The 16,987-nt window shown below is 34.6% G+C and overlaps 1 protein-coding gene across 1 annotated transcript in view; it reads right to left on the bottom strand.

Annotated features, from left to right (window-relative positions):
- The window catches only part of CFTR (CF transmembrane conductance regulator), a 188,343-nt gene that overhangs the window by 60,126 nt on the left and 111,230 nt on the right, over nt 1-16,987 (bottom strand). Inside the window, exons 15-18 of the mRNA XM_081244584.1 lie at nt 15,310-15,438; nt 7,594-7,631; nt 6,886-7,136; nt 3,314-3,393 (exon numbers count right to left, since the gene is read on the bottom strand). Coding sequence (XP_081100710.1) covers nt 3,314-3,393; nt 6,886-7,136; nt 7,594-7,631; nt 15,310-15,438 — 498 coding nt within the window. The remainder of the gene's footprint in view (nt 1-3,313; nt 3,394-6,885; nt 7,137-7,593; nt 7,632-15,309; nt 15,439-16,987) is intronic.

Genomic DNA, 16,987 nt, shown 5'->3' with positions numbered 1-16,987 from the left:
CCTCTAGGTGGTCACAAAGCACCGAGCTGATCTCCCTGTGCTATGTGGCTGCTTCCCACTAGCTATCTATTTTACGTTTGGTAGTGTATATATGTCCATGCCACTCTCTCACTTTGTCACAGCTTACCCTTCCCCCACCCCATATCCTCAAGTCCATTCTCGAGTAGGTCTGTGTCTTTATTCCTGTCTTGCCCCTAGGTTCTTCATGACCTTTTTTTTTTTTTTTTTAGATTCCATATATATGTGTTAGCATATGGTATTTGTTTTTCTCTTTCTGACTTAATTATTGCTGATATGGTGGAGATTCTTAGGAATGACAATGTAACTATGTTACAATAGAACAGGAAGAATTGTGCAGCCAACCTAACCAAGATATCACATAGGGTTTGAGAAGAATGGAGAAGGTGGGTAAAACTGGAAATGGTGAAATATTCACAAGGTAGATTTCCAGCGATTAAAATGATCCAGAATAAAGCCCAAACTGAGAAGTGAACAGTAAATCTAAGCTTTGAGGAAAATAACTCTATTTGCTTTATAAGGAACCATCCTTAGGCATTGAGGTCAGAAGCTAATAATTTAGCACTTGTGCAAAACTAAAGGCACTGGTTTAATATGTTGGATATTCTAATTATACAAAGAAACTTTAAATTCTGTCCTAGTTTTTAATTCACAGTGAAGAAGAAACAAGTCATTTCAGACCAGGTATATTAGTGAGAGGACAACAAAATAAATAAATAGAGGGACTTCAATACAAGATGGAAATGTGAGTACAGATTCTAATTCCCGTTCATCCTTACCCAAATCCTAAAATTCTAGGGGGAAAAAAATCAACAGACTATAAAACCTGCAGGGCACCAGATGATAAGAATGAAGGATCACTTTGAAATCATTTAGAAGGTTAATTAATTAATTGATTGATCAATAAATAGATAATAAATACCTATTTAAAACCAGGCAATGAACACCAGATCTGGAATTTAATTCATAATTGATAGTTAGTCCTTGAGAATTTTTAAGCCAGGGATTAATGGGATTAATAGAATGAATAAGGGAGGAAAAAAGATGTAAAAGACACAGTAGAGATCAAAATGGCAGGACTCACTGTGTATTCATATATTAGAGTAAGACAGAAAGAATAAAAAAACCTAAAGGTTTTGAGGCTGACAAGAGAAGATTTGCATATTTTAAAACATGGAGGCTTCTGTTTCATGAAAAAAATCAGTCACTGAAGCATAGAGATAAGTAGGACGCCAGGATAGTTTCTTTTCTGTGTGGCTTCAAGTTCAAATTTGTCATGTATGGCCCACTTCCAGTATGCCAATCTGAAGCATATGACTTTAATATTGAAAGTGACCATCATCAGACTTATCTTCCTCATTTGAGAAACCTGAGACTCTTAGAGATTAAGTATCTTGCTCAAGGTAAAATAAATAGTGGTATCTGCAGAATAGAATCTGGATCTTTCATTTTCACTATACAATGTTCCAATCCAGAAAGTAAATTGCCCAGAATATTATCAAATGTTAAGAACTAGTGTTAATAGAAATAACACTTTTTTAAAAAAAGGAAATTTACAGGTGTGCTTCATTCTGTGAAAAAATCTGTTTCTGAAATGTGACTAAAAAGAAATTTAACTAATCTGAGCATAAGTATAACCAAAGGGGTACCCCTCTGATGCATTTTTAATAAATCAAAATTAATCAGATTTGTACTGTATTTGATTGTCATGTATCAATGCTTCCTTAATGTGAGACCTCCTTGTAAATAAAATAGGGAAGTCAAAATAAAAAAGCCCTGCCCAATCACTTATGAAACAACTAGTGAGCTGCAACAACATTAGAAGTTGAGCAGAAACTACTGAAATTGCCGTAAGAGAAAGGATGAGAACCATCACGTGTGTCAAGACATGTTAATTCATAAAATAAATGTTCAAAACTGCACTCTCCCAAAGGATTTCTGAAGTGAGCCTTACACTGATTCAGAAAATACTCAGCAGACTACAAAAGTTTTTTTTTTTAATTATCAAGGGCTAACATTCGCGAATTCTTTTGCAATCATGTCAAGATGTCCATGTTCCAGTTTGTACCTGATTTAATAATATTACAGTTGAGACCAGTCATTTACAATCCTAGAACAAGGAAGAAATGTCCAGAAATTAAAGAAAGACATGGGAAACATTCTTTCACATGCATAAACTCAAAGCATCGGTTAAAAAATTCCAGCAGCGGTTGCTGTTATATCCCTAAACAGAGTAACTGAAGGAAACTCAAAATACTAAAGTTCACCTGGAACAGTTAATGTGTTTGTGCCAATTATTCCAGATGAGGCAAACTGGCAATCTGGTTTTTGTGCACCTGCCAATGTCAGTTGTGTATACACACAAATGTGATAGCCCTTATTTTATTTTATTTCATAGGTTCTCAGTGGCGGGGGTGGCAAACAACTCATCCTAAGATGGGCAGCATCCTGTTCCAAGTGTGTCTCTCCAAGGAGGTCATGGCGACTGCGTTATTTACTCTCTGAGGCTCAACCTAAGCCAGACAGCTGTTTTCAAACCTCGTTCAACAGCCAAGGTTATTAACTCACAACACTCAAGTTCTCTCACTTATGAAGTCTTAATGCGGTATCCCCTAGGTCACCTTCATCTCCAACCCCTTCTTCCCTTCTCCACTTTCACCATCAATCACCCACCCCAAGGACACATGCTCAGAGTCAGGCTGCCCTGCAGGTGTCTTCAGATCTGTCACCCAGGGATAGTCCTGACTAGTCCTGAATTTTTCCTTCCTCTCTCACCTGCTTGAAAACTTACCTGTACTTCTGTCTCTGCATTATGGTCCTTACTGTGAGATTGCTAACTAGCTAATCTTTGCCAAAGTGTTCATGGATGAGACTGGTTGAAACTGTAGTCCACCAGGAAACTGACGGATCTTCATTTTAACACGGGCCCTCCGGAGGTAGGTGACTTCTCCCAAATAGTGATGCCAATGTCAAAAAAGTCACACTTCATGGACAGTGATTTGGGGGAAAGCAGTCTGCTATACATCTTAAATAACTCCCAAGTAGACAGCTATTGTATCTAAATGAGGAATTGCCTTAGGTTTTGGTCAGGTAAACAGTTCTGACTTACTACTGAATTTACTAAATGTATGACTATTTTGAAGATTTTTTTTAATATTGAAAAGATTTATAAAATATACAGGCTTCAACTCTTAATCGAATGAAAAGTAAGCAAGAACTAATTTACTACATTTTCTAATTAGTTTTAAAAAGTGCAACAAAGCAAAGTCACTTAATAGTACTTATTTTAACAAACCTGAATGAAGTCAAATATGGTAAGAGGCAGAAGATCATCCAAAACTGCTATATCTTTGGAGAATCTATTAAGAATCCCACCTATAATGTGAAGAAAAATTCTTCAAAAACTAGTAATCTTAAAAATACATATCAATATTTGATGAATTTGATACATCTGGATCACAGGAGAAGCATTCAAAACTCAAATATAAATGAGTACATAATCATATATATATATACATATATATATATAATGACGTAGACAATTTTAGTACAAGGATTCTAAGTTGTACAAAGATTCTAAATAACTCTGTGTTCAAGTTCTTGTCTCCTACTTTTATTTTTATTTTTTTAAATTTATTTATTTATTTTTTTTGCGGTATGTGGGCCTCTCACTGTTATGGCCTCTCCCGTTGTGGAGCACAGGCTCCGGACGCGCAGGCTCAGTGGCCATGGCTCATGGGCCCAGCCACTCCACGGCATGTGGGATCTTCCCGGACCGGGGCATGAACCCGTGTCCCCTGCATCGGCAGGCGGACTCTCAACCACTGTGCCACCAGGGAAGCCCATGTCTCCTACTTTTAAACTTCTATAAAATACAGATTGCTATAAGATTCAGGCAAAAACCAAGGTCTTTAATAGAGCCCTATCACAAATTATGTCAGGAATAGGCACAATCCTACTACTACAGTCTCCCATTTACAAGCCTGAGTTTAGTAATAATTTTCTGGATATGCTCTCATCATTCCCTTATATCTGTATTTTGTAATATAGAGCCTCCCTATCCTTCAACTTCCACACCTTTCTAAAACATACCTCAGCAGAACCCGTGGCTGCTCTCAACCCCTTCCTGCCCACCATGTGGACCTCCTTTGCCATGTCCTCCTTTTCTACCCTCTTCACTGGCAATCTAAGCTTCAGTCTGTCTTCTAAATTAACAGACTTACATTTGTAAGTCTGATCATTTTTTCCTTCCATGAAGAAAAGTTACACATGGAGTGCTAGGTGCCAGGCACAATGCTAGGCACTGAGATAACAGAGGTGAATAAGCCTTGCTCCTTGCCCTTGAGGAATACATTGTCTAGGGGTGAGTTAAACCTATAATTAGATAAAATATAACATAATACTGTACAAAGTGATATTGAATCTTATCATTTACCCCCCCCCATTTACTGCAGGATAAAGTCTAAAATTCTTAGTTTAATATTTAATACCTTCCATGATTTGGCCTTAAACTACCCTAGGTACAAGCTTCCTCTTCTCAAACATTGTTTCAAACTGGCTTATTGTTTAAATACACTTTATACTCTCCTACCTCCTTGCCTTTTCCATGTAGCTCCTCTGCCTGAAAACCCTTTCCTCTCATGTCTACATGTTAAAATCTGTCTCCTTCCTAGCCCAACTCAAATGCCTCTCCTGCAAGGAAGCATCAATTTTTGCACCAGCTCAAATTAATCCCTTCTTCCTCTGGACACACTTAATACCTTTAATACATCTTTACAGCACTTCTGTGTTGTAATAATTATATTCATGTTGTACAGCTGCTTGTATACATGTCTTATCTCTTTTTTCTAGATTGTAAATTTCTAGAGGTCATTGGAGCATGTCACATTTATTTTGTATCACTCTGAGCCCTCAGCAAAAAGCCTTATGTAGGAAGAATTAAATTATTTTTTTATTTGTCACTATCTCCTTGCCCTTACCAATGATATTTTATTTAGCATATTTAATTAAACATATTTGTATATCTTTTCATAAATGAATCAAAAATTTAAAAAAAGTAGCGTATGGTATTTATTCTGTGTAGAAAATGAAAGTTGCTTTGGTAAAAAAAATATATATATACATACATCATTCTAGTGCTTAGTATATTTCAAATGGGAAACAATAGAAAGGGAACAACAATGGGGAACTGGATTTATTTCCTGTTGGCTATGTAACAGGCTAGTAGATGATGTCTTTTTTTCATTCTCACAATGATCCTCTGAGATAATTATTCCTTTCCCCATTTTACAGATGCGGATGCAAAGTCTCAGAAGAGTAACTTGTCCATGATCATCACTCTTATGAGGACAAGCCAGACCTCAAACAATTCCCATGCTTCTTTCATTATATCTCATTGCCCATTTCTCACTGCTAGAATCCTGGGCAAATCCCCTACCTTCTCAGGATCTCAGTTTTCTCACTTAAAAAAATGAAACCATTGGATCAAGGTAATTGGGCATTCTCTTTTAGGTCTAAAATTTCTTAGCTCTAAAACAGAAGCGTGGTGATGAGTATATCCAAATGAGGCAAGGCTTTAGTGATACACAAGGGCTTAAAAGAATAAATATAAGGAAGATCTTCTTGAATACTAACACTGAAATGTTTTACCCAGAAAAAAATGATGGATAATTCTTATCTTGAGATTTTTAGATACATATCACTCTAAAAATCTCGGTCTTGGAATTTATTCTTTCCTTTATAATCAAATGTTCCTGTGTCTACCTCCTCTTCCTTGTCTGGATTCTTCCAGGGCAAGAACTGTGCCTTATTCATCTTTTCATACCAGTTCCTGGCTTAGTGCCATAGAAAGTAAGTGTTCAACAGATTTCTGTAAGAATAAAACTTGGGAGATTCCTTATTAACCTCAGATTCTTTAAATGTGAATTTGTCTAAAGGGGAATCAATAAAATTGATTACTTTCAAAGTAACTTATTGTCCTTAGTTTTTACAATCTTTGGTCCCTTTATTTCACTGCTCTTACTTTCTGTGGCATTAATTATTTTTGTTGCGGTATAATTGACAAAAAAATTGTAAGATATTTAAAGTATACAACGTGATGATTTAATATATGTATACATTGTGAAAGGATTCCTCTCACTGAGTACATTAACACATTCATACTCTTTCATAGTTACCTTTGTGCGTGTGTGAGTGAACATTTAAGTTTTATTCTCTTAGCAAATTTCAATTATACAGGACAGTGTTATCAATTATAGTCACCACATTATACATTAGATCTTCAGACCTTACTCATTTTATAACTGACAGCTTGTATTCTTTTACTAACCTCTATGATAGTGTCAAAAATACTTAAAAAAATACATTTGGGATCCACCCAACCCATTTAAAACAACCCTGAATGAATTTATGGGATCATCTTTGAACAGTTACATGAAACAAGATTACTCTACCTCATCAAAACACTTTATTAGTAAAAGAATCTTAGAATTTTTTTGATCACTTCAAATCTTCTCCTCTTTTAAACAACACTATACATTGGCAACAAGATGCTTAGAAGGGAGCTATATCAAATATCTGAATAGAGAAGAACAGCTGACTCAGAAGGGCCTGCTTCTGTTGCTACAGCCCCATCAGCATCATGTCCTAACAAACTGAGCTACTCTAATTAACTGATACAGAAATATGAGGAGTGATGGTATCTGAGAACCTATAATACCTGAGACAGGTACATGCCAGTCATAAGGAAGCTCAACAAAGGGTAGATGCCTGCATGCAAAAGCCAGTGCTACTACTAGAAAACCAACCAACTCACAGGCCCTGTTTGTGGAGGAGCAGCAGCTTCATTTTGTACACCTAGTCAAGTACCTGCTTTCAACGTGTTGAGTGTTGACATAGGGGCTTGAAGAACAGACTGCAACATTTTGTGGTGTAGTATTTTTGAGACTGTGATTAGAGTATGCACCAGTGGTAAACCTCTGAAGAGCCCCAGAGCAAGCAAAGTGTCAGCTACTCCCACATAAATGTAAAAAACGTAATACGAGCTGGTGTTGGTGATGACCACTGCATAACTGTTATTTGCACTCTTAGTACTATTCCCTTTGTCTTGAGGAGGTGCTCTGTAAAGCAAAAGGAAATTGTTATCAGGCAACCAAACTTTCCCACTGAATTTCCAATACATGTAAATGATGCTGAATTTGAGTCTAAAGAAACACAACATATTTCATTAGCAGAGCTTATGCCTTTAACCTGAAGGACTTACTATTGCAAGAAAGTAGATTAAGTTTTTAACCATTGAAATAGATAAAATTTCAAATACTCAGAGAAAATACTAAGTGTGCAAGGTTGTTTTAAATATTGTTATTGCATTTTATGGAAACTAAGCACAACTAAATCCTTTAAAAATTGGTAAAGAGCTGCAGGAACTGCACATGCTCACAATTTTAAACAAAAGAACTCAATTTTCCACTACAGTACTGTGGGGAAATGAAGCAGAGTGGCTATTACAATAATTAATAAGACCCAAATAATCAATAGAAACAAAATACAATCCACAATAGGACATGGAATACTCACTTTGGAAGCAGCCACAACACAACCAAAGAAATAGCCACCTGGAATGGAACAATAAACACTTGATTTTTTTTTTTACAGCATCTTCTCCTATTTTTCCCCCACCCACTTCTAATTCCACCATGACTAACATTGAAATATATACAATTTCATTTTCCTTTGCTTTACTTTCCCGGGTCCAGCAGCTGCAATAATTGTTCTAAGAACCACTATTTGAAGTGAGAACATGTTAAGTTAATGGAATTCAAATTTCACTGAATAAAATACTTTTCCATTTCTCTCCTTCATTCAACAGGAACTGTTCATTGAACCTCACAGGAGATCTAATATTGCAGTTAAACATTTTAAATAATAAAGTTTGTTTCTTATGAAGAGATTACTCTCAGCCTGCTGGCAGATAATTTATCTGGTTGGTGGCTATAAATAATTTCATTTGTCATACAATGATTATGAGGGACATAACTATAAGACCAATTAATTATTGGAAAAGATGAGATATATATTTATGAAAACCAGTTAAAATCTCAAAAGTGTAAAAATTCATGGTTTTTGGGTGGGTGGTGGTGGTGGTGGGATGAATTGGGAGATTGGGATTAACAGATATACACTAATATGTATAAAACAGATAACTAATAAGAACCTGCTGTATACAAAATAAAAAAATAAAATTCTAAATGAATAAATAAATAAATAAATTCATGGTTTTTGAATAAAGATAAGGTGCATTCAGGTTAAAACACACACTATTGGCACTATTTGGGCTTTCTCAAGGTGGAAACTTTTGGTTGAAGAACAAATGTTCTATCCCATAAATAAACCAAGAAAAAAAAAAGTTTAACAACCATGATTTTTTTTTAGTTTCTGTGTTATTTAAATGATCTGTACTCTGTTCTACTTCAATTTGGCACTGCAGTCTCCTAAATGCTGTGGGAAAACAATCTTGTGATGATACCAACACAATTATAACACCAGAAATATTTACATAATTATAAGACTGAAATTATACAATTAGCCCGATAATAACTTTAACAAAGAATCAAATAGAAAAAAAGGAGAAATTGTAAGTAAAATAATTTGAAAATGAACACAGAGTAAAAATAAATAGGGGAGAAACAAATACATTTGGTATAAGAAATCTATCTCTTATTTCATAATCAGTTTATCTTAAGTAACAGTACCATATAAAAATTATGGAGAATAATTAGCATTAAGAACTTACATTATGAAGTTCTATACTTTAAATAGTATACAATTTTAGGTAAATTTGCATAGCAGATAGGAGTATGATAATGAAAAATCTAATAGCATCATTCTCACTTTCCTACTTTTTTTCATTATACACATAGCCTCCATGAACCATATTAATAAAAAGAAAAACCACCTTTGTTTCCTTGAAATTCAAGTGAATTCAAAATGACAAGAAACACAGCAATAATCTAGCTATTTCAAAAGTCTTTGTTCCAGTACAAATGTTTTCCGATTTCCTAAGACTAATCAAATTACTCAAGAACCTAGATAAGGGTATATTTCTGAGTGACTCTTTGGTTATTATAGTCCCTCTTTATTCCAGTGAAAGAACTGTCAATATTGTTGGCATTCCAACCTTCTCTGAATGTGAGTAAATCCCAGAAATAAATATTTTATAATATTTACAATAACCAAAGCAGTTGTTCAAAGACACTGGTCTAATCAGTGTAATATAAAGTTATTTCTTGGCTCTTGTGAATAGAGACCACTTGCAGAAGAGACCACGTGTGGAACCACCAACCCAAACTACTTTTATTGACTGGAACAAAAACATTTCCAAGGACTCGACATAATGACTTTAATGAAAATGTCTGGGGCATATAGAAACAATTAAGCAAGCAAGTTCTAACATTTAATTTCCAAAATGTTTGAGGTTATAAAGTTCATACAGTTTGTGATAGAGTGACAGTCCTGAAAGATTAGAGGAAAAGCATAAAGGTCATTATTTTCAGCTCTTTCAGGGTTTTAGACATCATTCCATATCACATAGAAAATGGTCCTGTCTAGATCAGCACTGTCCAAGAGAAATTTCTACAAAAATAGAAATGTTCAATATCTGCACTGTTCAGTATCATTGCCACTTAATATACATGGCACTTGATCACTTGAAATGTGGCCAGTGTGGGTGACTGAGGAACTGAATTTTACATTGTGTTTCATTTTAAATAATTTCATTTAATTTACGTGGTCATACATGGCTGGTGGGTGGCTACTGTACTGGACAGTGCATGAACAGACTAAAACTGTTAGTGAGATAGAGGTGTAGCCAGAGTATTTATTATATACCCATGCTAGGTATCAGGAGTCTGATGATGGTGTTCTCTAAGGATAGATCCACAAACAGTCAACATGATGATTCACGAACTTTGCAAATGACCGCAAATGAAAAAGAAGTAGCCAGTATTTAGAAGCTAGGTCACAATTTAAATTATATAGATAATTTGTCTCTATGATTTAAAAAATAATGGCATGTCGGGGATAGAATATACAGCATATACATATGGAAAGAGAAATTAAGTGCCTCTTTCTGAAAGACTTATTTGCTAAATGAACTAGTAAACATCTTCAGAGACGTGACAGATGAAGGTTGATCATCTATATAGTAAAACACCAACAGTATGATTTCAAAAATAAGATGTGATGGAGAACTAGAGCAAGAATATATTCAAGACTTAGGAGGAACCCTACCATGACATAACCTGGCTAGGTACAAGTTTGATACTCACAACGAAAGAAAATAGGCGTGAAAAGAGAAGAAAACTGCCAAGGCCAGGTATAGAAAAGGTTCAAAAACGTGAATACAACCAAATGAGGTATAATGGTCCAATATTCTATCATGAAGAACTTTAATGAACTACAAAAAAGACACTCCTAAATACTTCACTGTGGAATATCTTCAGAGGCCTTTAAATATGACTTAAAGGTTCTAAACAGTCTGGATGCTGAGCCTAGTTAATAACAGCAATCCTTTCCTGTCATAACAGATATTTCGGCCTCCCTTTGTGTCCCCATCCAATCCATTTTCCATATAGTAGACAGAGTGATCTTTTTTAAAGCATAAAAAAGTCATATCATACCCTGAATGAAGCCTTTCAAAGGCTTCCTCTTGCATTTAAAATAAAACCCAAATTCTTTACTTCAGCCAATGGTTCTGCAAACCTGTTTCTGGCCTACTTTTCCAATGTCACCACATGACATGCCACTCACTTCTCTCTCCCACTGTTCCAATTGTGCTGGCCTCCTCTCAGTTTCCATAATTTATCAAACTTTTCCAAGACCTTTGCATTTGCCCCAGTTTCTGCATGTCTGAGTCCTTCTTATCTTTCCGGTGTCAATGAAATGTCATTTCGTCAGGAAGCCTTCCCTGTCTACCCTCCTTTGCCCAGCTTTATATTAGCCCACTGTTTATTTCCTTCTGGCACTTATTACACTCTGTGATTATTTCCATCAAAATGTATTTATCCTCTGTCCTCTTTCCTACTGTAGCCTTAGCGTCTAAAACAATGCCTGATAAACGGTAGGCATTCGGTAAATCTGTACTTAATAAATAAAGGAAGGGACAAATAAGAGTATACTTAAATAAAAAACACAGGGACTTCCCTGGTGGCATGATGGTTGGGACTCTGCACTCCCAATGCGGGGGGCCTGGGTTCAATCCCTGGTCAGGGAGCTAGATCCCACATGCATGCTACATCTAAGAGTTCGCCTACCACAACTAAGACCCAGCGCAACCAAATAAATAATAAATAAATATTTTTTAAAAATAAAAAATACCCATGTCAACAGAGAGAAATTATATACTAATCACATAGAAAACATTTAAAAAAGCATAACATATCATGATATGTTATGTAGGATAAAGATAAAGAACCGGAACCAATTCATTCTATAAGTTCTGTACAAATGTAGAATTCAGAGCTCTTCCCAAGTTACACAAGGAGATCTGTGTGTAAATAACTACCATTAAAATAGTACTGGCATTTTGAGTTTTCACCAAAGGAGCACAGCATTATGAATGTTCTGCTAACATAAGTACATTAGTGTATTCTATCTGCACACTCTGTTTTGTACTTCATGGTATACACAGCATATAGAATTATGCCTGATGTACTGAAAGAACTAAAAAAAAATATGTGTTGAATTAGTAAGTGGTTGAATGAATGACAGGCAGTAATAGTAAAGTGACACCTTTTTATGACTTAATCGCAGATTTCAATGCTTTGCAGGTTAAATCACGCCCTAAAACATAGACACCTGTTAAGTAATGCTGCCTTAAAAGTATTACTTTTAAGTATTTACTTTTAAGTATTACTTTTAAGTATTACTTTTAAGATAATACTTAAAAGTATTATCAATAAAGGTATAACTATCATTAAGGTATTATGGGAGCATATATTGCATATACTAATAATGTAAAGCCACCTAGTGATTCCTCATTAGCAAACAGAAGGGAAATCATAAGGGAATAGTATATAGCAGTTCTCTGACACTTTTCTTAAAACTCTCAGGAATAAAAGGACTAAACTGGATCTTCAGATACTCCAGGCAACAATAATACCCTCTGGTTGTTGTAAAAGGAAGGAAGAAACTGCCTCCTACTGTATAATTTGCATTTCTTCTCTATCTAGTCAATGCTGTACTGCCAAGTTAGAGCACTAGAGAGACCAACATAATAGAAATTTAAAAGCCTATATCCCTGGTGCTAGTATCTAAGAACTTAACAGAAGATATTGTTCTATGGTAAAGAAAACAGTACAAAAATATAAGGTAGACTGACTCGTTTATCAAAATGACACTCTAATGATAATTGGTAACAGAGCAGACCAAACTAATTTTTTCAGTTTAGCACTTTGAAGAAATAAAAAAATTTATTACTTTCATACTCTAAAAGGGAAGGTTATTGAAACTACTCTATAAAATTATAAAATCTAGATTGAAGTTTTAGTATGAAAACTAAAAATGGGTACATCACTTCCACAAAGGAAGAAATGTGTCTTAACTTTTCTTTAGGTTCTCTGATCATGTTGAGTATGAGGCTCTAAATAAAGTTTAAAAGACCTAAACTATCTTCCTGGATTAGCATTTGTACCATGATGCAAAGCACATATGAGATATTTCAATGGTAATGAGAAGAGGCACATTAGTATTAAGAAAGGAGCTTAGTCTAAAAGTAAAATTATGTAAATTTTGATTCAAAGATGTGACAGAATTGTGAACATCTGAATGATTTGTTTAGCTATATAGCTGTGCACATGATGAAAACAATTACTGTTTTTCTACTATCACCAAGTTTTTGTTATTCAAAAGTTTGAGAACGAGTCAATTGGCAATGCCTTCAGGATATTGGGCCAAAAAACGCTCATAATTTTTTATATTATTTCTTGCCTAGAAAATGACATTACTGGTTTTTTTGTCCATTAAAAAGAAAAGTTTTTGCAATAATTGTGAGAGCTCAACTAATAATGGGAAGTTATACAACATTTACATCCTCTGTTGTAGTTTGGTTTCTAGCCTAAAGACAAAGGACCACTGTCTTCTTGAGTAAGTGAGCTAATAATATTGTACACATGCTTAGTGGCTTGATGCTCAGTCTCTAATTAATTAACTATACTGTGTTGAAAGGCACGTAAGTTCAGCTCTACAGCTCTACATGGGACAAGGGTCCTGTAAGTGAACATAAATCACCACCACATTCAGATAGGACCATTTTTTCTCATAAAGCTAAACTGAAGACAGTCAAGTAATGTTGATCTTTCAATGAAGAGGTTCAAATCATTAACAATGACAAAGGGCTGGTTTGAGATTAACTGTGGCACAAGACTGAGTTTCATTCCATTAATGTTGGTCATTTGGCATGATTGGCAGAGGTTAATGAGGTATATTAAAAATACATTTCAACGCAATTTTCATTACCTCACATAAGAGTCTCAAGTTACTCAACCCCATGGTTTTGTTAAGTTGTAAAAGGAATTATTGAAATTTTCACTATATCTCTGTCATGGACTTGTTCACCTCAAACTAGCTTGAGCTTTATAATGCTGATAGACATTAAGGATATTAGTAAGAATAGCAATTAGCATTGCTCATTATATGCCAAGCCCTACAGTAAGTGCTTTATAATCATGATATATTTTAAGCCACAAAAATGACCTTTGAAATTGGTACTATTACAACCTCCATTTTATAGATGAGGAAACTGAGGCTCAGAGAGGTTAACTAACTTGTTCAGTGTCATAGTGTTAATAACACATAATTAGAATTCACAGCCAGATCAGTCTGAGTCCAGAGGTGGCACTATGCAATACTGCATCTTACAGTCAGCCTCCATTTGTTTTATTAATTTAAAATAGTAGTAGAGCAAAAGAAGAGATATCATCAAAACTCAAAGATCAAATGGAAACCAACACTTTATAGGTGAAGTGGTATGTACAACTTTTGGTACATACCTTTAATATTTTACACTACTTTACTTGGTCAAGGAGGAGTGATAATATTTTATGTAGACTTCTTAACTGAGGTTAGAAGCAGCCTAATAAGACAATGATGTAATTTTAAGTTTGGGTTTCAGGTATGTATATAATTGTACACCCTCAGGAGAGGCAGTACTTCACCTGAGTCATTTCTCCCCTGAAGGCAGCCTGGGCCTTTATGTTGGATTCAGGCTGTATATTAGGACACATCCAGCAGTATCCTCCGAGATAAATATCTAGAGTAGTCATTCACAGGCTGAATCCAATCCACAGATGAGTTTTTTTTGTACCCACGTAGTGTTCATTTGTTTGTTTTACTTTAACCAACTACCCACACTTAAAAATGGGAAATTTTTATAGAAAAAATCTGTATTTTCATCTTATGTTGAAAAATAAGAAGGCTTAGCGAAACTGATTCCCAAACCCCTCATGGGAAGTCCTTGGCTAGTGTTGAGTTACGACTGCCCCCATTTGACAATTGGAGGGCAAATATTCTCCATCCAGCCTCAAAGCCACTTCACCCCTAGACATCCTCTGCCAAGCCTCTTTTCGCATTTAAGTGGCTGCTCCTGATCTAGAGAAAAACCTCATTCACCAACCAGCTTCAGAAACCTCTTACCTTAATGCAGAACTGAACCTGTGACCTACCGCCCCCCTTTTATTTTAACCTGGGGATGTGAAGGCCAGCAGCAGCATGGTAAAGAGACCATGATGGTGGCACTGAAGACAAAAGAATTCTGTAAGCAAATGGGTGATTTGAATCTCTGAAAGGCTTGTTTAAAATGATTTCTAAGCCACTAATATATATTTATTTTATTTTGTGAGGAAATAGTCTTTTAAAGGTGGTGATTCATCTCTGGCATATTTAATAATGCCATATCTAGAGTCAAACGAATTTAATATTTAGTACAGAATAATTTTCATTGTTTAAATTCAATGCATATAAAGACATTCTACTTTGAGGTTTTGAATGTCTCAATTAAAAACTCTTCATGTAGAAGATATGTGCTTAAGTATATTTTATATGCTATGTATGAAGTAATAAAATATCAATAGAAGAACTATACATATCATTATGATATAAAATTTCATATATACATATACACTTATATTTATGTATATATATACATTTATATGTGTATGTATATATACATATATCCTTCCAAACTATTCCTAATTTAACTTTAAATCACATTAATATTTAATAACAGAAAATTCTTACCTCAGCCAGAAAAATGACTAAGCACCAAATTAGCACAAAAATTAAGCTCTTGTGGACAGTAATATATCGAAGGTATGTGTTCCATGTAGTCACTGCTGGTATGTTCTCCACATCATCAAAAAAGCACTCCTGAAAAAAAGAATCATGGTTATTACAATGAGACAATACAGGTTCACACCAGCACTGTGGTTTTATTTTGAATGTGTGGAAATAAAGGAATATTACTATTTGAAACTAAGTGAATTTCAACAAATATAAACCATTATGAATGACACATGTGATGTCACTCCACAGCCAATATAATGTCCACTGGAGCAACATAGCTTTTTGAAAAATGAGAAACACTGCGATTCTTCAAACTCTGAATGTAATATTGCTGATAAAACAACTGTATTGTTTTTGAACAATTTTACCATTTTAATGCTTAACAGTGTCACACATTTTATCAAATAAATGGTACCAGCAAACTGAAGCTTCCCAGAACCGTCCTTGACTTAACTTTGAGAGCTATAGTTCAATAATTTGAAAGAGAGAAAATCCAGATATTTCAAAGGGAAAGGATAGTTTTGTTTCTTATAAAGTCAACAAAATTCACAGAAGAAGCACTAGAACATCAAAGAAAGGGTCCTAGGAAATTGGAATATGACACACTGGTTAGATGTAAAAATTTTTGAAGTCAAGTAAACCTGTATTTGAATCTGGACTCTATCATTGACTTCCTAGGAGCTGCTTGAATTCAGGCAGCTGAACTTCTCTAAAATTTAGTTTCCTTATCTATAAATGAGGATAATGAGAAGTACCTTCTAAGAATATGCTCATGGCACTAGAAGCAATCAATAAATACTATTATCAGTCGAAGTGATCATTCTTTACGATTAAACTTATAGAATCACGTTTGAGAAATTCATTCAGATTGGTATTAAAACCATACAGATAAATTATCTTTTAGGAAACCTTTTTTAAGATTATAGAAACACTGAAAGTATGTATTTTAGAGATCATCTATTCTGTTCCCTCATTTTACAAAGAAAGAAACTTTGGCCCAGAGACATTAAATGACATGTGACTTGCCAAAGGTCACACTACTCTTAATTGATCTATGCTATTAAACATATCAATTTATTACAACACTGTTTCATCCAAGGCACTTAAGGAATTTTTCTAGTTTAAAAAAAAAACCCTCTTCTTTTCTACTGCCTCCTATTTTAAGAATAAAAGCATTTTATTCTTTAGAACTTAATACAAAAGACTTTCTACCTGAACGTTGGCACTAGTATATGTTGAATTTCACATACCTTCTTTAAAAGAAAGCTGCCCAGAAATCCTATGTATAATGCAAATTTAAACGATAAAAAAGCTCACATTAACTAAATTCAGGCAAGACTGATGTATAAGCCAGAATGTTAGTCCTGTTGAGGGACTAGATGTTTATATACCTTATAGAGGCTACCTGCATACAGAAACATTTCTTTGTCTCTCAATAACTGAAGCTATTATTTGTTTATATATTTGTTTTCACTCCACCTCTTCCCACAGAGGTTTTAGGAGGGTAATGAAACAGATTTATAATAATTCATAATTTTTCTCATTAATGATTATCACTGCTTAGTAAAGGACTCAATATTAGTCCTTGCTTTGACTTAACAATACATCTTACAGTAAGAGACATCACAAAAGG

The sequence above is a fragment of the Mesoplodon bidens genome (genome assembly GCF_964165515.1).
Source record: "Mesoplodon bidens genome assembly, chromosome: 9".
Classification (NCBI taxonomy): Eukaryota; Metazoa; Chordata; class Mammalia; order Artiodactyla; family Ziphiidae; genus Mesoplodon; species Mesoplodon bidens.
This window is presented reverse-complemented; position numbering and strand designations above follow the sequence as displayed.